Source organism: Schistocerca piceifrons, chromosome 1 (assembly GCF_021461385.2).
Source record: "Schistocerca piceifrons isolate TAMUIC-IGC-003096 chromosome 1, iqSchPice1.1, whole genome shotgun sequence".
NCBI classification, from domain to species: Eukaryota; Metazoa; Arthropoda; class Insecta; order Orthoptera; family Acrididae; genus Schistocerca; species Schistocerca piceifrons.
Genome location: NC_060138.1, coordinates 924,511,014 through 924,538,231, shown reverse-complemented (window position 1 = coordinate 924,538,231; position 27,218 = coordinate 924,511,014). Strand labels below are relative to the sequence as shown.

At 37.2% G+C, this 27,218-nt stretch overlaps 1 protein-coding gene across 4 annotated transcripts in view; it reads right to left on the bottom strand.

Annotated features, from left to right (window-relative positions):
- Positions 1-1,433: 1,433 nt before the first annotated feature.
- LOC124778634 (superoxide dismutase [Cu-Zn]-like) overlaps positions 1,434-27,218 on the bottom strand; it is a 337,243-nt gene continuing 311,458 nt past the window's right edge. For all 4 annotated transcript variants that reach the window (XM_047253691.1, XM_047253847.1, XM_047253764.1 and 1 more), the window contains 3 exons: positions 21,922-22,122; positions 16,776-17,026; positions 1,434-1,766 (listed from right to left, as the gene is read on the bottom strand). In XM_047253691.1, coding sequence (XP_047109647.1) covers positions 1,664-1,766; positions 16,776-17,026; positions 21,922-22,122 — 555 coding nt within the window. In that variant the 3' untranslated portion in view covers positions 1,434-1,663. The remainder of the gene's footprint in view (positions 1,767-16,775; positions 17,027-21,921; positions 22,123-27,218) is intronic.

Sequence of the window (27,218 nt, the reverse complement as noted above, 5' to 3'; positions counted from 1 at the left end):
TTGAGGTACAATCTCAAGCAGGTGAGAAAACCTCCACGGAAATAAATACAGTATCAGCAAGACACAGCTATTTAAGATCATTATCAGTCAATTAAATAGTGAACAAAAATATGTGCATAGAGGTTGATATGTTCATTGATTTTGTTGCTTCCAATTTGGGTAAGGTTTTTTGACAGTGAAAAGCTACAATTATTATTGGTAGTTGTTTGACATACCTGATATTTTTTGCCTATTAACACGAGTGTTTTAGAATTGTATTATCAAAGTATTATACAAAATTTGAAGATTTACTGTAGAAGCAATTAATCTGAAAATTTTTACTGACAATAAAAATAAAATAATTTTTATGCTTCAATGTAATAGATGCATTATGTGTATCACATTCTGCATCGAATTTGATGATGAAAAAATGTACTGAAAATTGTTTTCGACTTGAAGGAATCTCCAAAATACCAGATTCTTTAATCTCTCTGGATATGGTTGGTACTGAACTTGAGCTGACATTTAAAGAAATGTTTGTGAAAGATTCTACAATATTAGATTGCCCTACACTATCACTGTTGAATTTTTTAACGTGAAAAAATATTTTCATCTTCTAACTTTTGTGTTTAATGTTTTCATTGTATGGTGAAGTGGCCATAAAAATAATAATTTAACAATAGCAGATAAACAACTGAAAAAGCAGCAGCTGTTTTCAAAGAAATAGCTTTCTTGCTAACTTTACTGTGCTAAGTAGAAGTGGTGCACAGTAGTTTAATGACAGTTAACTATTGATACAGTGTACAGATTTTAACTTATAGAAGATGCTTTTATTTCTCAATGTACTTCATGATTCATCCCACTTTCTTAGCAGCTGCTCTGCATAATACAATCTATAAAATGTAGTAAATGACTGGATGAATGTAGCAACAGTGTGCTGAAGTTAAAGGGCTGTAAGCTCTATCTTATTCAAGAAGAGTTACCAACAACAGTGATAGCAATCGTGCATTGAATATCAGTAAAGATTAGAACTTACATTTGGAGCTGACAAATGTATACTATCAGTCATAAGTGAAGTGGAGATGGACAGATATGCAAATGAATATGTATCAAAAGGAAAATGCAATTCAGAGATAAAATGACTAAACAGTATTTACTCTCAGCTGGCAAAAATCCAAGTAGCCACTGCTCATAGAAACATCTAAAAGCAGAATAAACTATTCTCACCTTTAGAAACTTGAAAGGTGTTTCTATAGGCATCAGAGAGGAAAGAAAGACTGTTTGGGCAAGACATATACATGTTGCAAAAAAAATTATGTATTCATGAAATAAAAATATCAGTTTAAAAAGTAAATAAATAATCCATGGCTGCCGTAGTATAGCCATGCTGTTTGACTGCAAGAACTGGTATTTGCTAACTTGTTGCCATAGTTTACTCTCCCAAGACACGTAAGTATAGAAACAACATTTATTTAAAAGTATTTATAATGTACACAGGTTTAAAGTTAACTACATATATATGACAGTAAACAGCAATATACATTATTAAATAAGTTTATGTAGTTAATAAACTGTCACATAAAGGTATTTCCATCCACACTTGCTTAACAAAAACTGCATGATTATGTTAAAATTAAACTTTAGATGCATCACATTGCTTTTATATTACAAATTTATACAGTTATTACATGAGATATGACACAGCAAGGAGAACAGCTGTTGACAGGAAAATGGCAGGGCCAAATCTTGCAGTAGATGCTGAGTTATGCCATGGTGTGACAGGTGACCTGAAAAGAAATATTGTTAATGAAAATTAAGAGAACAGATCTTTTGACTAACACAAATAACTGTTTTGTTATACAGAAGTCAATGTTCATTTCTCTGAAAGGAATAATTTCATAATTATTCATGTTCCCCACAACATTTATTCATAAGTATCTTCCACCATGTTTGATTCTGAAGTATATGAACAGTAACTGGACAGTTACATGTACAAATGTGACAAAGTTTGCACAGTAATACAAGTAAATAGTAAATTTTCTAGTTTCTTCTCATTTAAATTAAATTTTGGTGAAATATTTTATGAAGTATTGCATTCTATTGTAACATTAAATAAACAGGATTAGGTTAGAAAAATAGAGAAGAAAATCAATTTTACCTCTGTCAAAAACAAATTGAATATAAACCCACAAAAAAGATACACAAAAAATGCACAAGTAAGCCCCACAGCGCTAAAATGAATTTCAGTTAAAAAAGCATACCATTGTGGACTATTTTCAAGCATGAGGCAGGCATCAAAAATCCAAAACAGATGAAATAAGCAATGAAGTTGGCTCAAAGCTAAATCATATTGACTTGGTAAAGTATCAAAGAACATCCAGCTACCATGTAAATGAAGAAATTGTACCTAGGTCATTAGTCAAGTACCTAAAACAAGTAAAACTACTTTCCCTGCCTGTTGAAGTTCAAAATTAGAGGCAAGCGCTACTTCAGTTATCCATTCTAAAATCAGTACCCCCTGTTATGGAAACTGATTTTTGGATCATTTCCTTACAAAAGACCAGTTAGAGAACATTTTTCCAAAGAAGTAGTATATCAGTTAATGCCACCTCTGCCCCCTTCTCCATCAAACACTTTCACTAGGTTCAGTTTTCGCTATTAATTGTGATATGCAGTGTATATGAATCTAGCACTTGGGTGGGCCTCTCATCGTGCCCCTCCCCCTCCACCCTCCTCCCTCCCCCCCCCTCCACCACAAATGGCAGTTGTGTTGCTTGGGCCTTACACTGGCACTGAACAGGTACAGTACTCGTCTGACAACAGCATTTGACATAGTAGACCATGAAATGCTTTTGCGTGTGTGTGTGTGTGTGTGTGTGTGTGTGTGTGTGTGTGTGTGTGTGTGTGTGTGTAGTGACTAACCACTGCAATGTATACAAAAATATAATTTCAGAGTTTGCTTATGAAAACATAGGGGTTCCTTAAAGTAATATACTGAATCCAGTTGTGTACCTAATCTAGAATAACGACAGATGAACAGATGTTTTGTGATTAGTGAAACCAGTTTGATTTAATGTCACTTCAGCAGCTTGCCTGTTACGTTAGTGCTTTTTTTACATGCTCAGTTTCTCATTTAAATACGTGATTCTAAGTCCATACTGTCCACCACATAAATATTTAGTGTTATGGAGGAGAAACAAATTTCTCTTTTTGTTTTAAAAGTAGTTGCTTTATTTCAAATTTACTAAGTTAAATATAGGTAGTATAAGTATGAATACCACTAAGCAGTGTAGTGATAGTTTACTGGTAATACAGAGTAGTGATGAAGATTATTTAATTTGATAGTCTTTTGTTAATGTGTACCATCACTCATTCCATGTTTATGAAGGTTCTGTTTTCCAGTGGGGTCTACAGAACATGTTGAACGATTCAATGGGGCACTCACAGGAGTCAAACCAGGAAATCCATTTGTAGCTAGTGAAAGGAAGCTCTGTGATCTGTGTTAATGATTACTGTCGGTGGATCACACAAGGGTACCTGCTAATAACTTATGACATTTATGTAATGTAACCCATCTAGAGATGAATAAATATGATAAAATCAAATTTTATGCAAATAAAACTTATCACATTAACCAAAGCTTAAAAGTTTTTATGCTCTATAGTTTTAATTTTGTTTTCATAAAGTGTATCAGACTTATGGCTATATATTTGAGAATTATCTTATAAAACACTTTACTAAAATAATGGACAATGATCTTAGTAACAAATTTTAGAATGAAATCATTAGTTCTTGTGAGCAAGAGAGAAAAAAGGAAAAAAATGAATGTTGCAGAAATCTGTTGAGAGATGAGTAATTATTTGCTGTTAGTCCTCAGAAAAGAAATACGTAAACAGAAACTGAAATGAAGAGAATTTAGTAATACACCATAGTAAATATTCTCAAAAAATAGTCAAAGCTACACTAAATTCATTTCAAACTGTCATTTCAGTAAATATTTGAAAAGACAATGATTTATTTAAGGGTGGGGATTGCTCTTGAACTTCCTTTATTAAAATTTTCTGTTTGAAAGCTATTTAGAAAAGAAAGGAAAACCTCTGAGAACTGTAGCCCACAGAGGAATAAAGAATACCAATTGGTATAGTTCTGAAGTATGAATCTTCTCCTTATATTCCATTTATCTACATATATGTTCTTTCTAAATATGGTCTAGAAAATTCTGGTAGAATGTAAATAATTTAGGAATAAAGGCAACAACTCAATAATAGCAGAGATTTTGATTCAAAATTGATGACTCAGTGCATGTACCATCTGGCGAGCATTTTCTTCTAAACCACTTGTCTTTTCTTTTACTGTGTTTTGCTGCTATGGGGAAAGTAAAAGTTAAAATGTTAAAGACTGAATTATAACTTTTCTGCAGTGCTCAATAAAACTGTATTTATAAATGCTTTTGGTTCCATCATTTTCAATTAAATATGAGTTTTAATTTTAATGACTCATTTTTCTGTTAGATTGTTTCAACCTCTTGTTTATTCTTTCTAGATATAAGATATACAGTCTCTTCCCCTTCTCTCTCTCTCTCTCTCTCTCTCTCTCTCTCCCCCTCTCTCTCTCCCTCTCTTTCACACACACACACACACACACACACACACACACACACACACACACACACACACATTCTGTAAGAGTTTGTGCTATTTTTTTCAATACTTCCAAGACAGGATATTTTAGTCATGATTATTTTTTTCATTACTTCCAAGACACCATAATTATTATTCAATAGTCTCATTCTTTGTTAAAAATAGTTTTTTTTTCAGATGCATCTTTAGGTTGTCAAAATGTTACATCAATGATAACTTGCTTTACTGACTGATGTGCGTGTGGAGAAGAGTTTCATGTTGTTTTAACAGCCTTCTAGTTTTTTTGTTCCACAGAAAAATTAGGAATTTAATTTAAACTCAAGTGAAAAATACATAAGAAATATAATTTTAAGCACACTAACACAACAGCTACAATTTGATGTAGGAATTAAGGCAGTGACTTATGAAAGGTTAAGGCATCATTGTGCTTACTGTAAAAGGATTTCTTACATATAATTTCATGAAATATGAAACAAAAATTTAAGTTTTGTCTTTTTATTTATGTTCAGAACTAACTTTACAACTAAGATAAAGTTTAAATCTGATAATAGTGAATTTTAACTGAAAAAATTTAGTCTGGGAATTGGGAAAGTAAAACCCACTTGCCTACTGTGCATGACAAATGAGGAAATATCAGCCACACAAGTACAAGAAAGTTTTGGTTTGCTGCAGTTTGATGAGCAGTGCATTAAGTTTTCTGGTAGTGGGGTAGTGCATGTAGAAAATAGCACAACAAGCATTGAATCCTACCATGTGTAAAGTGTGATGTCAAACACTTTTCAGTGCTGAGTGACTGTAGGTTTGGCAAAAAGTGGAAATTTAATGGACTAATGACTGATGGATATATTGTAAGATTAATAATGGAAATAAATTTAAGTAAAAGTAAAACATGTAATTTCTATTCAGTAATAAATGAAATCTGTCCTGATCTTCTAATCGTCTTGCAATAACGTACAAAACAAAATAGATACCAAAATAGATATTGATAACAGACCATCTCTCTGTGATCACACACCAAAAATGTAGGAATTCTGAGTAACATTCTTATGACTGCAATTTTGATGTCTGTATCCATGTACATGAATTCAATCACAATGAGTTCTGTAATCCATTGTGGCACAGTATAAAGATGTAAATATAATTTTCTGGGCAAAGTTATTGGATCATCTTTCATTTCTAATTTTGAATCAAGTTCATGAATATGATCTTTTTACCAAATGATGGTCACACAAGAAATTTTCAGCTTTCGCAAAAATTGTCCAAGAGAACTTACAGAAGGTCTACAGCAAGAAGTGCAAAAACAGTACATTATTAGATATAATAATATGTAGTAATAAAATTCATTGGGATTGAAATTAGTATACGACAGCTTTATCATTATTTTGGAGAAAGTTTCAAGATGATTTCCTCTTGTCAGCTGTACAGAGGAAAAACTTAAGATTTGTCAGAAGAAATGTGAGGGAAGCACATATGGAAAGGTGACTACCTAGATGACTCATGTGCACTTTATTCTTATGTTTTGTTTGTTCTGACCATAGGTAATTGTTACAGAGAGATTCAGAGCTTTGAAAGGAAAAGCATTGAAAGAATTGTGAAAATTGTTCCACAAAATGTTGATGTATAAAAGCAGAAACTTTCTCCACTCATGCATAAATGGAACAAAACAGATTACTATCAACAGTATTCAAAGTAGTCTTTGATTTTCACAATGCAGTGCAAATATGAGACAAATATGCATTTTTCTTGATAATATATTTTCAAGCTCCTTGTCAGTTAGCCTGTTTACTAGAAACTTACAAAAGCACTATAAGCTAAACTCCTATAAATGTTGGATGTCACAGATTTTTGTGTAGGGTAAATTAATGTCTTTCTCTGTGATATATGTTTTCCTGTGGTATTACAGCTGTGATCAGTGTCAGTTAATGCTTTTGGGAGTCATGAATTCTACTCTGGGGGAAAGTAAGTGACGCTTATTGCAATAGAAAAAACCAGTTGATGTTAATGTCAAGGCCTTATAACTCATTTTCAGTATTTCAATCAAAAATAAAATAATACTTGCTTTTTCTTCCCATATGGACCTTCTTTAATGTTTTTAATTCTCAGACGAACCATTGGAAATTCCAATTTTGTGCAGAAAAATACCAGCACCATTTTTATTATTGGGTTATAATGTTAGGTACTTTATATGTACCTACAATGGAGTGTGGGTTCCAGTTGGAACTATTTTAAAAGGCCAATTATCATGTTGGGCAAGGGAGCTCTTGTCACTGCAGGTATACTGACTCTGGGTAGATAGGCTACATGGGAGGGATTTTTTGGTGTGGAGGGAATGGGAGCTGTAGAAATATGGGTGCTGTTGGTGGTAACCTACTGTTGGCCAACCCTCCACCCAGCAGTTTCCATCCCCTCTGTCCCATCACCCTCATTGTGCACTGCTCTCTGCTAACACACCCACCAGTCTTTTCTCTTTCTCTGCTCCTGTCCTTCACTAATTCCTGTCCTCCCCCCCCCCCCCTTCCCCTTCCTAGCCACACAGCCTGCTCATATAAAAGTAAGGGTTTCATAAAGTAATATATTGAATCCAGTACCTTGTCTTGCCATCATATAGTCCCTTCACATTCCTCCATACAGTGCTCTTCTCTCCCCCTACATGAACCCTGCTATCCCTCTCCAATACCCACCTCACTCCATATTGCTGCTTCCATTCAGAACAACAGTTGCATTTTGGCTGCAGCAGCCAGAGACAGCAGTTAAGTGCACATGGGGTGTGCTTGCTTGTGTGAATGTGTGCATTTCTTTTTCTGAAAAAGGCTTTGGTTGAATGCTAAATGTGTAACAGTCGTTTCATTGTGCCTGTCTGCATCTCAGTGTGTCGTCTTTTCTGTGAATAGCAATCTATCCTTTTCATAATAATGTTGATATTCCAACCTGGTCTTGCCATTGTTTAAGTAAGGAATAGAATTACAAACAAGTAAGAAATAGATATATGAGCACAGTGCTGACACCACATTTAATTTTTCAGTTTGATGTCTGAATCTGCGCAACAGTGTGTTATATTTTCAGTTTGCAGTACATTGTGTAAGAGAATGTAATTTAGATGTTGAAATACGCAGCATTACTTAAAAATTGTACTTCAGAAAATTTTAGCCAGGGTAGCCAAATATCAATAATAGTAATAATAATAACAATAATGTTTCCTGTCTTCAGAATTCAAAACAAATTACAACCAAAGAACTAACACAATGACTCCAATTACCTGAATTTTATAATAAAATTTGTCAGACAAATCAGTATCAATGCTAGTTTTCTCAGAATTAGTATGAAAATCCTCTTAAAACAGTCATGTACAGCATAATATAGTGTTTCTGGCCATCCCACTTGAAACAAGCCATAAAATTTTAGCAACATTCTTTACAAGATAATTTTGCAATTATCCTCTGATAATCTCAAGTTCATCTAAAATATCTGAAGCAGGACATAACATTTCCTGACATTTAACACTTCTCTGTTTCCAGTGTAGAATGTCACAAACAGGCCTTGTGTTGTTTCCCATGCCAATAAATTTAAGGATACATATCTTGTATATTAATCTCTGAAGGTAGTATGTCTGTCTCACTCTATGTTACTTTTTTATCTTTAACGAATTTTTGACAGTGTCACTCAGTTTTTCTATGTTGATTAATATTAACAATTTTGGATGTTTACCACTTTAACTTATCTCAAATCACTTAATTTGTTTTTCTAAAATCTATCATTTGCTATTAAATTTGACCCTTTCTTTAACTTCCTCCTGCATTTTGAAACTATATCATGTCTTAGATTGTAGTTAAAATAAGTACTTCAATTGTTACAATCAGCAATAAATAGTGGTGAATTTATTACATTATAAGATGTGAAATGATCATGCTCATAGCAACTATCTGAAGAAAGTTCCTGTTTCAATATCATCCACTGGTGGGACAGTGTTGCATGGTTTTTCCATAGTTGTGAAGATATTTTGTTTTGCATCCATATATTTAAGAGTGCAATAAATACAGCCATATTTCAAATAATATATCTTATTATCAATCACACTGTTGTCAGTCAGAATAGTTATAATGAACGCTGCTGGGCTTATGATCATTACGCTATATCATTTGCCTGTTATGAAGGGCTGTCATGACAATACATGGTACCATACTATTGGTGAAAGACCAGCAATCTTGAAGCATAGGAAATATGTGTCACATCCTCAGGTTACAATTTAACTTCCAAATGTAATCTTAGATATAATTCTCCAGCTGTTGATGTAATTGCAGTTGTCTTTCTATTAAATACTTGGTATTTACTTTGAGCTAATGTTTCATTTGCATTTGAATTCTGAACTGTAACTGTGCATCATGTTGATGCATTATGTTTCATATCATACCTCATTCTTTGATAGTTTGGTCCCTTCCTTCCACAAACATCTGAGACAGTAATACTGTCACCCCAAATACTTCAAATTCATGTTTTCCTTTTTTTTTGTTTTTTGTTTGTTTTTTTTTTGTTTTATACCCTTGTACACAAACGTTAATAAATTTTCACTATAGATGAAGTGTTGAGAAATAGGAAGCATAAAAAAAAGCAAAAGCAGTGACCTTAAGCTCAGCTTTCAAACTTGAGACTGAGTGCATGAGTGGGAATGCGTACGTGCGCCCTCACTCATTCTCTCTCTCTCTCTCTCTCTCACACACACACACACACACACACACACACACACACACACACACACAGACACACATACGTTCATCATCTTCCTCAGATGCCTATCTGTGCTCAAAACAATTTGTATGTAGTAAAGGGCTTTCTTTTCTTGTATCGTTATTTCTATTTCACTCAGAATTTTTCATTATTGTGTTAAATGCCAGTTAATATTTTGCAATCTCAGAGTGTATGAGAAAGGGACAATGATCTAAAGGTGTATTAGGTCCATTTTATGGCTTATCCTTCCTGGCAACATAACTTTAGTCTCTGAGAAATCAATGTGTCTGTGGCATTTGCAAAGCTACAGTGTGGTTTAGCTTCTACATTACAGTGTGTGCACCAGGTAGGTGACTGAGACTTTAGTCTCTGTGAAATCAATGTGTCTGTGGAATTTGCAAAGCTTCAACATGGCTTAGCTTCTACATTACAGTGTCTGCACCAAATAGATGACTGAGGATGTGTGCATATATGTTAGCATGCAATAAAGATCTGGACATTAAGCACTGTGGTGCCCCTTTTACACAAGGTCTAATATGCATTAAATTATGATCAATTGTCTTCATGAGTAATGTATCATTTCAGTGCTATGCTTTATTTACTGTATTAACAGTTTACCTTTAAATTATGTTTGATTATCAACATAATTACTTCCATTTATGCTGTCAGGGGTAAAGTAATGTAGTCATTCTCTAACAAATAGTCAGTTACACTTATCACAGGTAAAACATGCAGTTTTAAGATACTTTACAGTATTTACCTGTTTCCAATTTACTGATTTACAATTGTTGCACCAAAAACCTCTTACCACATGCAATGTAGACTGGAGATGTGCATTCCACCAAATGGATTTTTAAACAGAGAAGTAAAAAACACACCATCTTCTGCAGTATTCACAGAAAGTGAATATTTCATGGTATCTGACATCTGTCATCCACAGATTCAGCCCGGACTGCCTAGCATTTAGCTATTACTTTTCAGTTTCAGTAAATATTGACATCTATTCATTAATTCACTGTATAGAGTTGCTAGCAATGTAATTTACACGCATGATATTTACCCCTCAACAGCTGCATTTGTTCATTGAAGCCTTCAATTTCTTTCACATTCAGATATGCACATATCTGTAGCTTCGCATTTCTGACCAACAAAGAATATTGGTTTTCTGATTTCAATTAATACTTTAAGTATCACCCCTCTTTTATGTACATATGCTGTATTTAAAATTTGTCAACAAAGATATACAGCAGCAAGTAACTTTGAAACTAAATTTGCCAATTTTGCCATTTTATGGCCAGTTTTGAGGAAAGGTCATCTCAAATAGCATGTAATAATAGGGTGTCAATATTTGTAAAGAACGCTCATAAAATTTAATTTTACGATTTTTTTTAATTACAGAGAGATAAATGAGATATATAGTATGTATTTCCATAAGAGTACTAACTCCCTGTAATGTTGACAGGCACACTTAAGAAAGATAATAGTACTCCAGCCTATTTGAACAATGGGTTCCTGCTCCGGGGAAGAAAGTAAAATTAGTTGGGGGTTGCATGAGGAAATGAGGTAGGAAGCAAGTAGCACTAGACTCAGTCTGAAAATGACCCACTTGGTATGAGAACAAGGTAGGTGAAGATGAAGCAAAGGCACCAGACAAGTATGAATTTAGAGATTTTTGATGAAACTGTCCCAAACAACAACTATTTCTTCCTAATGACATGTCTGTTGTCTCTCAATCTGGGAGTTCTTTTATGTTTTTTGCATATTTTTCTACTGCCAGTAGTGGGACTTGAGGATATGAACATAAATGCTGGCTAGCCTATCTGTCTCTTTGTGGAATTAATAAATTCATGAAATGAATATTTTTCTTTACTCAATAGCTTTTATTGATTTAATATTAATTAGTTGTGCATAAGTAACAGATTGAAATTGTTCATTATTCTATAAAAATAAAATTAAATTACTGCTATCTTGTATTAAATTTAACAAAGAATACTGCTCAGGAAATGCTGTATTTAGTTAATACATACCATTTGATAGTGAACTTTGCTCAGAGCTAATAATAGCAAGACAAATTTTCGTAAATTAATGGAGTTTTCTAATGACTGTTTGCTGTGTCTGTTTGTTAATTATTTTCTATAATTAATAATGCTCTAATTCATATCAGGCTTGACCCATGTATAAGCCGGCTAAGCACTTGCATTTAAAACTACTATTTTTTGCGAAAGGCAAACAGCAGTTAGAGTAGTTTAAATGATTCTGTGTTCATCAGCTAAGTTATTCACAGAGCCAGTTATCAGGATTAGTGCATCACACTACATAATGGGTGTCTGAACTCTATTGGGTCACACTGAAACAGGTGATAGGGGGTCTGTAACCAATTATTTTGAGATAGGTAACCAATGGTCAGAAATGCAAGTTTATTGTGTTATGGAATACAATGCATAGTAACTGTTGAAAATGATGACTATAAGTTTGAATGCACATATTGCAAAACTGCATGTTGTTCCTTTGCACTCTCATAAAGATTCCTGATGTGTCTTGTACACTGGAACAGGCAACATGTGATAAATAGCGTACACCACTGACTACCAAACAAACATGCTGTATACAACTTGGCTCATAACATGTGTGTCATGTGATGACGGCATACATCACACCAGTGTGTTAACTTGTGCCACATGCACACCACTATCCGTGGTGTCAGCTGTCCACCGCATGAGACAGCTTCTGATCTCTCCATAGTGAGGTGTGTGACTCTGTACAGTGGCTGATGCACAGACAAAGATGAAGTATTTCTGATAATGAGCATTGGCAGACCTGTATTTAATGTATGGTGCATGAAGATTTAGTGCCTGTAAAGTGGCAAGAATGTACAATCCCAACAGGTGTCATCCTAACTGGGAGAAATTTATTCCTGTGGATATCAAATTACTAGAAATGGGGCCATTCATGCCACAAAGAGCCAGCCAAGGTTCCCGCCAAAGACATATCTGAAAACCAGACTTTGAGGAGATGGTGTTGGATCATGTGGCCAACTACCCAGCAACAAGCACCCATCGACTTGCCCTGAAACACACACTTTGAAGGATACAATATGGAGAATACCAGAGGAACAGGTATTACACCCCTATCATAAAGAACATCTGCAAGCAATGGGGGCAAACCGATGTTGTAGTGCCAAACTTCATATAGTTTGCATTGTTTACACATGAAGCTTCTTCACCCATGATGGTGTCTTCAAGAGCTGCAATAGTCATGTTTGGATTGAGGACAACCCCATGACACCCACTTTGCTGGCCTTCAGTGACAATTTGCGTCAACATATATGAGGAGGCATTGTCTAAGACCACTTATAATCTGTGATAGTATCAATAGAATCTGGCTGTGCAGCTCACGAGGAAAGCTGCCTTGTCCACTCAGCTGAAAGTGCATAACAGCAACTACGATACATTTCTGCAACTTGGCAACATTGCAGACTGGTTAAGCTGAATTTGCCTCGCATTTGAAGGACAAGTACACTTTAAAGAATAAGGCCCCTTGCCTTCGAGGTGTTTCAGCCATTATGAGAAAAACTCACAGAACACACAGAAATCAATCAGTCATAATTTCACACACGTAAAGCACAATAGAATGCTCAAATATGATGGAAGTTTATACAGTATGTAATGCGGAAACAGACTGGGTGCTGACTGGCTAGCTACACAGCTGTCTAGCATGCATCCCTCTTCCAGATGCCATAAATGCTGCTGCAGACTATAGTAGTACCTTATTTGCTGCCTACCTGTTTGACAGGTCCATGTTACCTGGTGTTCCTGTGAGTTGTGCTGCCACAGTTCTTGTAGACTGTACCCCTCACTGCCCAAGAGGACCTGAACAACACGTACCCTCATCGCTGGATACAAAGGGGAGGTCCTGCCCCATCACTGGAGTAATCATCAGATATCATACCTTTGGACTTTTTGCTCTGAGGTTATGTCAAGATGTTGGTGTATGAAACCCCCATAGAAATGAATGAGGACCTGCTTTCTAGGGTCCAAGCTGCCTGTCTCCTGGTACAACAGACCCCACAGACCATTGAAAGAGTATGGCAAAACTTCATGTGGCGTTGCCACACATGCACTGAGACTGGTGGTCATCACTTTGAACTATCACTGTGAGCTACATCACTGTTACGCAATGTACAGTGTATATGTCCATAACACAGCAAATACACATTTCTGACCATTGCTTCCCCCATCTCAATACAATCAATTGTGAACCCGATATCACCTCTTTGAATTTGAGCCAAACGTTTTGACAAACTGTATTTGATGATTATTACAACAGGTTGAGTACTCATTCTCTTATGAACTTTTATCAAAATTTACTAAAAGTTTTCAAATGACTTGTTTCTGTCTCCTCACAGGGATTCCTCTCATCATCCTCCCCTCCTCTCCAAAGAATGAACCATAAGTTCTGAAAGCTAGGCTTTGTGTGTGTCCGTCATCAGTACTGACATTTTGCCACATCAAGGTAATTACTGGCCATATTCTGTCTCACAATTTTGTAGTTTCCTTGAAGTATTTTCTTAAAGCTTCCATTGTATTTTCATGAAAACAATCTTTGGAGACTTGAGCAGCTTCTAAACATAAGTCTATTTTGTGAAACAGTTCAAGCCACAGCTAATATTACATGATAATTTTGAATGGATATTGCTCGCAAAGTGATAGATCCATTCTGAACAAGAATACAGTACTTTTGAATTTTTTCATCCAGATGAGCACTGAGAACCTAAAAAAATTTACTGATATAAATTTAGTTCTGGTGTGTCATAGATCCTCTCTGTTCTGTTAGTTTTGTCTGCAGGGACTGACAAACAAATTTCAAAGCTTAATGCTACAGAATACTGGTTAAGACATGTAAATATTTTCTCATACATTCAACATTGATGCTACACATTAAATTGATAAACTTATTGTCAGTATTTATCCACGCAATGTATCACACTGCAAAACTGAACAAACAGTGAAATTATCTATTCCTTTGTTAATTGGGGTTTGACATCCTATTGATACGCTCATAAGGAATCATCAATACAGCATAATTTTAACAATTATTGGGAAGGGAACTAATAATACTGTTGATGGAACTCAGCGTTCTACCTGAAGAAACTTTTAAGTTGCTTTACAGAACAATTATGATGCTTGGACCTAAACAGTACAAATTCTTTGTACACATAATAATGGAATATTAGTAACATTTCATGTAATTAAGAACAGGAATCTATAGATATCAGTGTCAAAAATGAAGATATAAGATATTTTAATGAGTTCTTGAAGTAAAAATTAGAAAGTAAAACATGGTAATTTACTATGTACCTCAGTTTTCCAATTTTTGCGTCTTACATTTTACCTCCCAGTCTCATTTCCCTCATTTTTATTAATCATGTGAAACGATATAATTTTATTCTATCAGTTGTAGCCCCATTATGACAACTTAATGACTATTTCTTCATGATATTTTTCATATTGTAGAACGTTTTAAACACTGTGTATTGTGTAGGTATTTGTGGTGATGAATCTTTCCTGTTTCCTCAGATATTCACAACGCTCTTCCAAAGAACATCTGTCAAAACTGTAGTAATGATAATAACATTTATGCTCTTTTTATGTACTTTCTGGACCATCAAGCAAAAACAATGGCTAGGAACCTCATGATTTAACATTGATCTACTCTTTTAGTTATGGCCAGTCATATTACTTTGATTATGACTAAATAATTCTTCCTCAGTACATTTTACTAACTCAGCCATTTAGAAAAGATTCTGAATGAATGAATTAGGAGGAATGAATAAAACAGGGCCTCGATGTAATGCCAAGCATTATTTCTTCTTTATTTCCTTTGGCTGAAGAAAAATGACTGTAGTGTCATGAATACGGCTTTTTTTTCGTAGAAAAGGAAATAAAATGCTATTAAGAAAACACTTTCCAAAATACATTGTAAGAAAGCTGTTCTCCTTATTGCCTGCCATATAAAATATATTTTGTGTATTATTCTTTGACGCAGTTACAAGGAGGAAGGACATCAGCGTCTCTGCTCCCAGCTTCCACTAACTCAGTCTCTGTTGTTTGCATATCACAAATGTTCAGTAAAATTTTTCATGGTGGCGAATGCAAAAATTATTCTGCAAATAAATGCATTAAAAATAGCCAATAGAGAAGTTCAAAACAATAATTTTAACAAATTGTTTTTATTGGAAGAACAATCACATTTGCGTTTTTAGGTCTAAAATATAAATGTGATTGTGTAGGTGAAAATTACTTTAACAAACAGAAACCACAGATATTTCCAAAGATAAAATAATTTTTGTTCTTGACTTGTTAGATTGTTCATTTAATTCCGAAGTTATTGACTTTCAACATTGATATTGACTCACATTTCATACAAATCATGATTTTTTACTTGGAACCATAAAGAAACCTAGTTGCACTGAAATGTATTTCAACAGAAATAATCAAATATTTTTGATTGTACTAGTCTACATGTTTTAAACAGCCTCTTACATAACAAATTTTTGCATATATTTTGGTGAGTAATTAGGAAGCACTGCTATGTATAGTAACTGAAGCAACAATTACTCTCAGTTATCACATATTAAGAAATGAGACAAGAGAGTGAGAGGTACAATTTTATTGTTAATGTGGATTAATAAAAACAACAATAGAAATTTGTGTAGTAAAACAGCTTTAATGAAAGAAGTTATCTATACAAAATAGCAATTTTCTGCACACCAAGAACAATCAAAAGCTACTGCTCTTACATGCAGTTATAAAATTCTAATTACTTTGTTTTCAAGAAAGTGATCAATAAAAAGAAAGTATTACATGAGTATTGATGTTATGAACGCCCCCAAACCAGTTTATGAAGCATTTAAAAGCTAGAAGATTTACTGAAATATTATTTTTATATCTACAGATTTCAACTATCACAAATAGCAGCTTCTGGTGAATTAATTTGACTAATTCATTAATTACGTTTAGTATTCTGACTAATATGAATATTTTGAACAATAATTATACTGTTATTAACTGTAAAGTTTCAGAGGAGAAAGAGTTCTACAAGGTACCTGTGACTATTTTTAATATTGGCACCATTATAACCAAGTTGTTAATAGAAACACTGAAATTAATGACAACTGCATTCACAATATTCAAGCACTACAACAGTTCTGTTTTACAGATAGAGAGTGTTTTGTGTTGGAAGATGAACTGGGATGTCTGGTAATATATTGAGAACAGAGTATTTCCCTTTGTGAACATAAGAATTTATATGTACTATGTGCAACACGACTATTTGTAAGCGACAAATGAACTACTTCAGCATAGTATATCATATTTCATAAAGCTGCCTGAAAAGAGAGCATATAATAGTCAAAAACTTCAATAAAGTCATTACAGGATTCCGATAACACCGCAAGCCTCCCTGGTTCCAGCATGACCAGTTGTAAGGCTGTCTTCAAAACCACCCTTTCCTAAGTCATCTTTGTCCGAGTGAACAACAACAGAACGTCCAAGTATGTTGTTGCGGCCTGTCAAAGAGATCACTCTATCTCGAATGGAAATATTGGCTACTCCATTTTCACCAGCCTCAATATTTCCAAGATCGCCAACATGACGGATTGCATCAGTTGGACCACCATGGTTCACCTGAAACATGACCCAGTAATACAACTCCAGTGACATTGTTTCTGTTTGGCAAGAAAATAGTTGCAAAGTAGGAACTAAAGGTTCACATTATAAAACTAATATTCATTACTGGCTATATCAGTTGTCTTATGATTGCACTTTTACACTGTGACAATATTCTATGCAAAAATAAGTATAAAATTGCTTTCTAACTAGTGAATAAATGCTGGTTACTTGCCAAACTAAATGAAAATAGATACATGACCAATCCAAATCAAATTATCTTACAAACTTCATGGAAGATTAAAACTGCTGGATCAGAACTCGAAAGCAGAACCGTGCCTTTCAAGGGCAATGCTCTTACTAACTGAGCTACCCATACATGACTGATGAACTGCCCTCACAGAGATGAGTGCAGGTTGTGAGTAGTGCCTGGATAGCTAAGTCATTGCCACTGAAAGACTATATTCTGTATTTGAGTCCCAGTCCAGCATACAGCAGCAGTCTGCCAAGAAGTTTCAAACAGAATAGAACAGACTAGGGGAAAGGCAACCAGTCACTTAAAATGTACTGATATGTAGAGCATAATAGCTAGTCTCACTGATGCTAAGGGATTGTGCATTTGGTACCTGTGTGGTTCCATGTGTGAATGTGTGTCCATTTAGTAAAAAAACAGCAAGTGCTCAACACCTAGTGTGAATACTGTTTCCTGCTATGTGTTTCTGTGCCCCACACACCAGTGCACTATAGGTGAGTTGTCGCCGTTCCCTGATTTTATATATTGTGTCACACATCAATTTCTGTTATTGTTATTGAATATAAACTTTATCAGCTTTGTAGCACGTTTTCCATGCTTTCAGCTTCATCATTAAGAGTTCTGTATTTATATAAGCATATTTTCACACAAATACATACATTTATACTCCTTATATGACTACCTTTGTACATATAAGAAAAACCTATTATGTATACACGTTTCTGGAGGTAGTGGCTCCTTTTTCTGGCAGAAGGTTTGAAGGGGAAAGATAATGGGTAAAGGAAAAGGCAACCATACACCTAGTGTGGTCTGATAAGAGGAGCATAATTGTGAGTTTCACTGTGGCCATGAGACTGAAGGACTGGAGCAGTTTAGGAAAGGGGGTAAAGTTTGGAAAAATCATCTGGAACCCTGGGTCAGGGAGACGGTGACTTTTACAATATCTACACCTTTTCCTAAACCTCTCCAGTCGTTTTCCTTCACCCCTCTTGCTTCCCCTTCTACCCTTCTACCGTAAGGAGGATCTACTGGCTCTGAAAGCTTGCATATGTAATATCTTTATTATATGTGTGTTCTTCCATTTGGTGAGTCAATTTTGTATCTATCAAATAAAATTATATTTCCATACATGAAATGTAATTCATTCCCCTTTCCAGCTTCACAAGATATATCTAAATATTATTTGAGCAAATATGTTGTATAAGTACATCATTTGAGTAAGTAAACTGTAGATATTAGACTTAAATGCTAGAACTAGGGCACTTTACTCACTATTTATGTAATTCAATTTACTTTGAAAGACTTCTTAAACTGAATAACATGATTTCATTTTAATACAGATGTCAAACAGTGTTCAAATTTATCTACAGGCAGGGCTTTTACTGTTTGTAGCAGTTTGTTGTTTAGCTTCACGCTTAGATATAAGTAACTTTTGTGTATGAGTGACAGATTTTAAAATGGCGTGTCCCACTTACAGTTGTTTGTTGCCCTGTGCAAGTGTAAATTTGATCTTAAGTTAAATTTACATACACACACAAGGGAAAGTAATTATTTTTGGTTGTTTGAAAAGTTTTTTTACAGGATTCTCAAGGACTCAGCCCTCAGATACATCTGGTTACATTTTTCTGCCAGCTGAATATACAGTTTTCACATAACAAAACCCCAAATTGCAACTGTGAGTGAAAGTAGGCATAGTACGACAGAAGTGGTAAATTTTTGCTGACATAATTTGCTAGTTTATATGAGAAGATAGGTATGTGTGTAAGTTTATGACTTGGGTATGTTGTATGTTTATCCCATGAGAACCTTTGTTCTATTATGAGATCCAACAGTTCACACTTGGATTACCTTTTTCGTGTCACTTGATTAAATAAATTTATTCTGTTTTGCATTTGTTTATACATTTTAGTTAGTTTTAGACCAGCAGCTGGTGGTATCAAATACCTCTCTATGTGAACAGTGTCATGTTATCAGCATAGAGGACTTTTTGCAGGCCATACAGTTCAAGAAGTCACTAACATAAACAATAAAGAGGAAGGACTCAAGAATTGCACCCTGTGGGATTCATCTATTTTCATTAGTTTTAATCTCTGCTTATTAATATGCACAAATATTACCTGTTGTTTAGGTAGGATCTAAGTAAATTTAGTGCTTTACCTGAATACCATAATATTCTTTCTTTTAGTAATGTGTGATACAGAATAAAAAGCTTCAATTAAGTCTATAAGTGTAGCATAGGTGGTTATCCTCCTCTCATAACCATCAGGAACTGTAGTTAGCAGGTTTTCAACTGATTTTTTGGGTGACAAGTTGATTCTGAACCCAAGTTCATTTTCATTTAGTAACTTCTTATTTTCAAAATGGCTGTAAACCTATTTATGTATACAGTTTGCTATTTTTGATATAACTGGTACAATCCATGTGGGCCTGTAATTACATGGTTTGTCTCTGTTACCCTTTTTATATGGGACGATTTTGGTAAGTGGGGACAAACTGCAGGAAACAATCCCTAAGAGGATAAGAAGCAAAATGGGTCATACGGACATGTGGCTCGAAATGCGGAGATAGAAGTTCTTTGACAGTATAAGTTTCAATGATTGAAAGCATACACGAGAATACACCATGCTAGTGAGAATGTTCTGTTTGTACCAGTGTCTTAGCTCCAGAGCTGAGAGCGCAGTGATGTACATGATGGTGGTGCACTTAAATATCAGCACTTTGAGGCATCCGCTTCACTGCTGCTGCCAACTCACTAGATGACAGCCTGGTATACCAACCAGGACACGCCAAAATGGTCTTTCCATGTGGACAGATGAGTGTGCTTGACAATATGACTGTACCAGGAAAGGTATCCTCTCTGACCAACCACCCCGCAAACTCTTTTCAACAGTGTTCATGCATGGTTAAACACGAAGGTGGGTGCATGTGGTTCATAAATGTTGAACACTGTACAATATGATCCCAGCATCAGCACCAGGCAGTTGGCCATGAGCATAGTGTAAGCGTGACAACCATATGGAACATTCTCCATGGTCACTGCCACTACCGGTATCACTTAAAATGCCTTCAGGCCTCATTACCTATTAATTTTAATCTGCAGGATCGGTATTGCCACAGGTTCATCACAAAGGCCACAACGATGCTGGGATTTCTGTCATCCATTCTATTTATAGATGAGGCTGCCTTTACAAGGGGTGGTATCATCAACATTCACAAGACCTACAAGTGGTCTGCAGAGATTCCACATGGTATGATGGCAGTTTAGCCTCACTTTATGGGTGGAGATTATTAGCAACAACCTTATGGGATCATTCATCCTTCCACAATGCTTCACATATGATGCCTTTGATGGTAAGAAGAGTAATGGGGTACTACATGGTGGTGCAGCAGCTGACTTGTGCCTTTCTATGCAGAGGCATCTCGACAACATCTACCCCAGATGATGGATCAGATGATGTGGCCCAATCACGTGGCTTGCCTGGCTGCTGGACCTCAATCCTTCAGATTTCTACCTGTGCAGGCATCAGAGAGAATTCATGTATGCAGAGCTCATTTTGGGTATGTAGACACAGGAACAGCAGTGTCATGCTACCTGTGATGCCTTTTAGTTGCAGGATGCTACAGCAGAATGTGTGCCTCAGCCACTACTTTGTGTTGTCGTGTATGCTCAGAAGCCTATGGGAGCCACTTTGAACACCTAGTCTAATGTTTGTCTCATCACAGCATGTCATGCACTGCATTGTGATGGCATGATGGATGACTAAACACCCTGTAGCATGGATGCCAAGCATTTTGGCCATATATCCAATGACCTATTTTTCTCCTTAATCTCTCAGGGATCATTTCCTGCCCATTGTTCCCACTTCAGTAATTTTAAGGCTTCCTTGGAAAGTAGTGTCACGAAGAATTTTATTTATGAGAAAGGAGCTGGGGCATTCTCATTTCATTAATTACAATTTTTGAAACACAGTTTCTGAAACCATGGTAGTCCCCTTTTCTGGAGTTGCTCTGCTTATTTATAGAATTAGCAATATCTACTTCTTGTCCAAGTGGATTTTACATCCAGTGCACACACTGCTGTAGAGTGAAAGATTCATACTGGTATCTTACAGATCCTTGACTCACAATTGCATATCACACTATATATTGTCCCTCGGAGTTCATCTTCAGCTTTGCATTACTGTTTTTTTTTCTTTTCTTTTTTTTGTTTTTGTTTCCATTTTGGGTAAGTGATCGAGTGTTCTTTCATATCTTCACTACAGCTCCTTTATTTCTTTATTCAGGCTACTGCACACCAGCTCCTGACTGGTTCTGCTTAGGAATCTTCCAAACTTAATATTTTCTTTATAAAAATATATCTTTCTGTTCTTTCTTCTACAATTATGTTGCGTGTATCTAAATCTTTAACTTACAAGATCCAGCTTCGTATTAATTTCTTTACCTGGAGGTGCTTGAAGATCTATTTTGTCACTCTCTCGTATCTTGTGTACATTTTTATTGTTAAAATTTTTACTCTATTCATTTAACAAACATATTATTTCCATACAAGAACCACTTCAAGAATGCAGTTCAACCTTTGTATTGACTCACTAATGGCTGTGTGAACAGTTGTGTTTGTGGATATTGCTTCATTAGGGCAGAACAGACATAATGTACTCACCTTATCAGGATTGAAGTGACCTCCAGCATTAATACAGCTTGAAATATCTCCCTTTTCATGTATATGGAAGCCATGAGAGCCCGGTTTGAGTCCCTCAATAATGCCAGTTACTGTCACAACCCCATCGTCTGTCTGCACAAATGTTACATTGCCCTTCACATTCTTTGTTGAATGAGACAGGACGGCAATAGCACGTCTCTCCTGTAACAGAACACAAATATACAGGACTAGAACAAATAATGTCTAGCAAACATCATCATAGATACATCATTAACAAGGACCATAACAAATGTCTTCGTATATTGCCAGCATTATAAATGTTTTCATAACATCATAGTTTGCACTTTGTGCTGATGATTAATGAGAATGTGATTGTTTGGGTTTTCAGGACATTTAACAGTGAGAACTTAACGTTTGTACTAAGGTAATGTGAGCACGCACGCCCACAGAAATTTATCCAGATGGGAGCAAGATTCCACAAACCATGTAATGGTATAATTGGTTAAACTAAGAATTTAGTGGAATCACTTGTAGAAGTGTATGGGAATTTTGTAATGAATAAAAACTGTACTTCAGATACCAGAACAGGGTGGGAGGAGAAGGGGCACAGAGATCTCCCTCCCCCCCCCCCCCTCCCCGTCCACATACCAATCGTCCTTAAAAATGGCTTTGGCTATGAAGACGACCATCACCCAGTACAAAAAGCTGTCTTGACAAAAGTATAATTTATGATGTTAAAGCTCATTAAATGTTATCTTACATCTATTTATCAACATGTGTGCTATTCAGCACCAGATCTATGAGATTTCCGAACGGGGGCAAAAACTTAATAGTGGCGCCTCCCTCTCGATCGTTTGAGACAAAAATTAAAAAAAAATCGGTTTTCAAAATTATGTTTATTTTGTAGCGCACAGCTTTTTGATATGTAAAACACATATAGCCTAGGAAATGTAAGACACGGTATTTGGCCGTAAGTGTGCCAAAGTGCAATGCCACACATCTTCTCACAACACTCTTCTGCCGCACGACACTATTTCACTTATTGTCTGTGGAATTTAAATGTGCATATTTTGTAATGTAAGCCCTCAAACCTATATTCAGGACAGTGGAAATTAAAATGTCCCGCGGTGCCTCACCTACTCCCAGTCGGCCGGTTTGACATCCTAACCCCATTAAAAACACTCACAACTAAATACTGTGTGGGGATTATTTGTGACCGGAAGAATAAGAGCTCTTCGAAAAATTTGCACTCTTTATTGCCTGTTAGCTAATGACTTGCTCTATTTAGTGACATAAAACTAAATATAGGAAACATAAAACCAATAAAGAGAAGCAAGACAGTACACATTTCTTCAGTCCTTGGGTCCAAGCATTTTTTTCGCTCTAATCTTGCTACAGCTTTAGACGGCGTGATTTACTTCCTGCTAAAGAATCTATTGCCTCATCGAAGTTCATCAAACGTTTGCTACATGAAAAATCAAAATGTTGCCTAGTACAGAGAAGGGCTGTTAATACGAATAGTACCCAAGACGGTGGTTTCTCGCTCCGATTACGTCTATTTTGTCACTGTCTGTTAGATAATGTTGCAGCAGTTGTAGCACACGCCAAATATTTGAGGCTGTTTTGGCACAAATGGTCATTTCTATCTACCTCGTTTACGTAAATAGACCGACAGAATATAATTCACGAAGTACCAATGTCAAATGCCTATTAGGCCTACTACAAGCAAGAAGTTTGATTTTAGGAAACAGTTTCACATTTGAATTACATGCTCCAATTTCTCAAGCATGAAGTCGGAAAGTGGTACAAGTACGAAATTTTCATATAAATCTGGAATCGTCATATTCTTCCACAGAATTTGTGTGATGTTCCCTTTCCTCTCCTTCCTCATTCTAACAAACAATCTTGTCACCCCTGATTCTGTAACTATTCTCGCCATTGTCAAAACTTATTCTCTGGCTAACTTCGTTAACCCTACGGTCCCGTTATCCCACGTTTATTCTCCGGTTAAGCATTATTACGTGTAAGTACAACATGTTTTCCGCGCTATTTCGAGAACAGAACTCAAGCGGCTGCTAACTGGGGACTGTACTACGGCCCTTAGTAGTCCAGTGTTCTGGCGAAACATTTTCTGTCAAAATTTCACCGAAAAGATAATATGTTATCATTCTTACCTGTTATTCCTGTTAGTCATTTATTTCCACTCAGGTAGTCTGAATCTATGGATTTCCCTAATAATTACAACGAGTATTATTCGCACATCCAGTCAACCACATACACAAACAGCAATTGGTATTCTCCTGTTCGGGTGTATTCGGCTCAGTTCTTATAGCCTGCACCCCTTTTGTCAGCGGGAAGTTTTTTTTATTTTTTTTTATTGATGTGACGGAGATTCCCCTATGCGCGCTTTCAAAAATCAGCTTATGATTAGTTCAGAAATCAACATAGAATGTGTTCAAAAACTAACAGGGATGCGTTTTAAAATTATATGAATAATCGATGGATCAACAGCGTGCGCTGGATGCTAGGCGCTTTGTGAAACACAGTTTTTTTCTTCAAGAATATGACTTTGGTGCTCCCTGAAACTGCCGGCTAGGGCAGATGTCCCGGTTTGCCCCCCCCCCCCCCCCCCGCCCCACCCCCCAAATGCGGCCTGGTGCCACTACGTGACATATTAAATGGATTTCATGCTCCGTTGTGAAGAATACTACTGTCACTTACCCACAATACATCACATATCCTAAATTATCTAACCTTGCAACCAACCAGAAATTTAAATGTATTGCTTAATAAACTGTTGCACCTAAGTGTTAAAGTCCATTGCATTGACATTATCAGCAGAAACTGCTATGTTTGGTGTCAGACCAAACCAGTCGGACTGAATCCGCCTAGGGCAGCTACAGGTTATTTAGTCGGCAGTGCTACCATTTATGCTCTTCTTCTAACTAACGTAGTACTTTCAGCACACCATGTAACCTCCTGCAAGTTTCACCAGTCTTAAATAATTTACTGGCCTGGATAAGCTACTGTGAGCTTTCTTTGATATTTTTTCTATTATACTGTCTGTAACTGGATTCCCTTTACAGACTTTGACGACTTTTTGTGGAAATGAAGACATTTATGTTCAGCGTAGGAACTCATGTCCAGAAACGCACCATATTTCCACTACACGCTTGTTGTCTGATTCCACTTACAAGTAGGACTCAGTGTGACAACCACCGATGCCAACATGATATGGCACCTCCATACCATATTCCAGTACACACGATCACTAATCCTTGGTCCACCAGCATCTGCACAGCCATAAACTATGCTAGTACGTCTTCCTCAGATGCCACAGGGCTTTTGTAAATCAAGGACTTCATATTAGCCCACAGGTAGTAGTCTAGTGTGTTCAAGGCGGGAGAATGTGCAGTCCAAGCATTGGGCCATCATGACCATCCACTGTTCCCTAATTGTTGGTCTAGATGATCTCGGACCACATATGAAAAAATGAGGTGGTGCTCCATCACCCTGGAACCACATCTTCCAAGAGCTTGTACAGTACACCGTCAAGAAACTGCAGGTATGCAGCACCCGTGAGAAGTTGTGGGAAAAAGTATGGCCCAATCACACACAAATCCAGGAACCCTGCCCAAAATGTTCAGACATTATCACTTGTGAAACCAATGAGGAGCACAGCAAGCATGTTTCTATCAGCCCACACATGACTGTTGTGAGAATTTAAAAAACCTTCCCTGGTGAAGTTGGCATCATCCATGAAAAGCATCCACTGTGGCAAGTTGGCCTCCTCCACACAACAGTGCAAGAACCAGCTGCAGAACTGGACTAGTGACTTAAAATCCTACGACTGCATTGCTTGTACCTTTTGGGGGGTGGTAAGAGTGTAGCTGCTGCTCATGCAGAATATGCCAGTCAGTTTGGTGATCCACATTCAGTCTACCTGCAATGTTTCTCGTACTCATCATTACATCCTCTTCCACTGCATGAGGTACAACCTCTTCGAACACGGGTGCGTGGTGCTACCACGGAGCACCACTGTTGACCCTTGCCGGTGCTGAATGTACTGGTCTCCAAGGCCCGCTAGTACACCATAGTAAAGAGAGAGTTCAAAGGTGTCTGGCAGAGAGGAAAATGCTCTGCATACAACAAACAAGCGGCTCTACCGTAGCACTGAGGTTATGATAAAATCATTTCCATATACACTCCTGGAAATGGAAAAAAGAACACATTGACACCGGTGTGTCAGACCCACCATACTTGCTCCGGACACTGCGAGAGGGCTGTACAAGCAATGATCACACGCACGGCACAGCGGACACACCAGGAACCGCGGTGTTGGCCGTCGAATGGCGCTAGCTGCGCAGCATTTGTGCACCGCCGCCGTCAGTGTCAGCCAGTTTGCCGTGGCATACGGAGCTCCATCGCAGTCTTTAACACTGGTAGCATGCCGCGACAGCGTGGACGTGAACCGTATGTGCAGTTGACGGACTTTGAGCGAGGGCGTATAGTGGGCATGCGGGAGGCCGGGTGGACGTACCGCCGAATTGCTCAACACGTGGGGCGTGAGGTCTCCACAGTACATCGATGTTATCGCCATTGGTCGGCGGAAGGTGCACGTGCCCGTCGACCTGGGACCGGACCGCAGCGACGCACGGATGCACGCCAAGACCGTAGGATCCTACGCAGTGCCGTAGGGGACCGCACCGCCACTTCCCAGCAAATTAGGGACACTGTTGCTCCTGGGGTATCGGCGAGGACCATTCGCAACCGTCTCCATGAAGCTGGGCTACGGTCCCGCACACCGTTAGGCCGTCTTCCGCTCACGCCCCAACATCGTGCAGCCCGCCTCCAGTGGTGTCGCGACAGGCGTGAATGGAGGGACGAATGGAGACGTGTCGTCTTCAGCGATGAGAGTCGCTTCTGCCTTGGTGCCAATGATGGTCGTATGCGTGTTTGGCGCCGTGCAGGTGAGCGCCACAATCAGGACTGCATACGACCGAGGCACACAGGGCCAACACCCGGCATCATGGTGTGGGGAGCGATCTCCTACACTGGCCGTACACCACTGGTGATCGTCGAGGGGACACTGAATAGTGCACGGTACATCCAAACCGTCATCGAACCCATCGTTCTACCATTCCTAGACCGGCAAGGGAACTTGCTGTTCCAACAGGACAATGCACGTCCGCATGTATCCCGTGCCACCCAACGTGCTCTAGAAGGTGTAAGTCAACTACCCTGGCCAGCAAGATCTCCGGATCTGTCCCCCATTGAGCATGTTTGGGACTGGATGA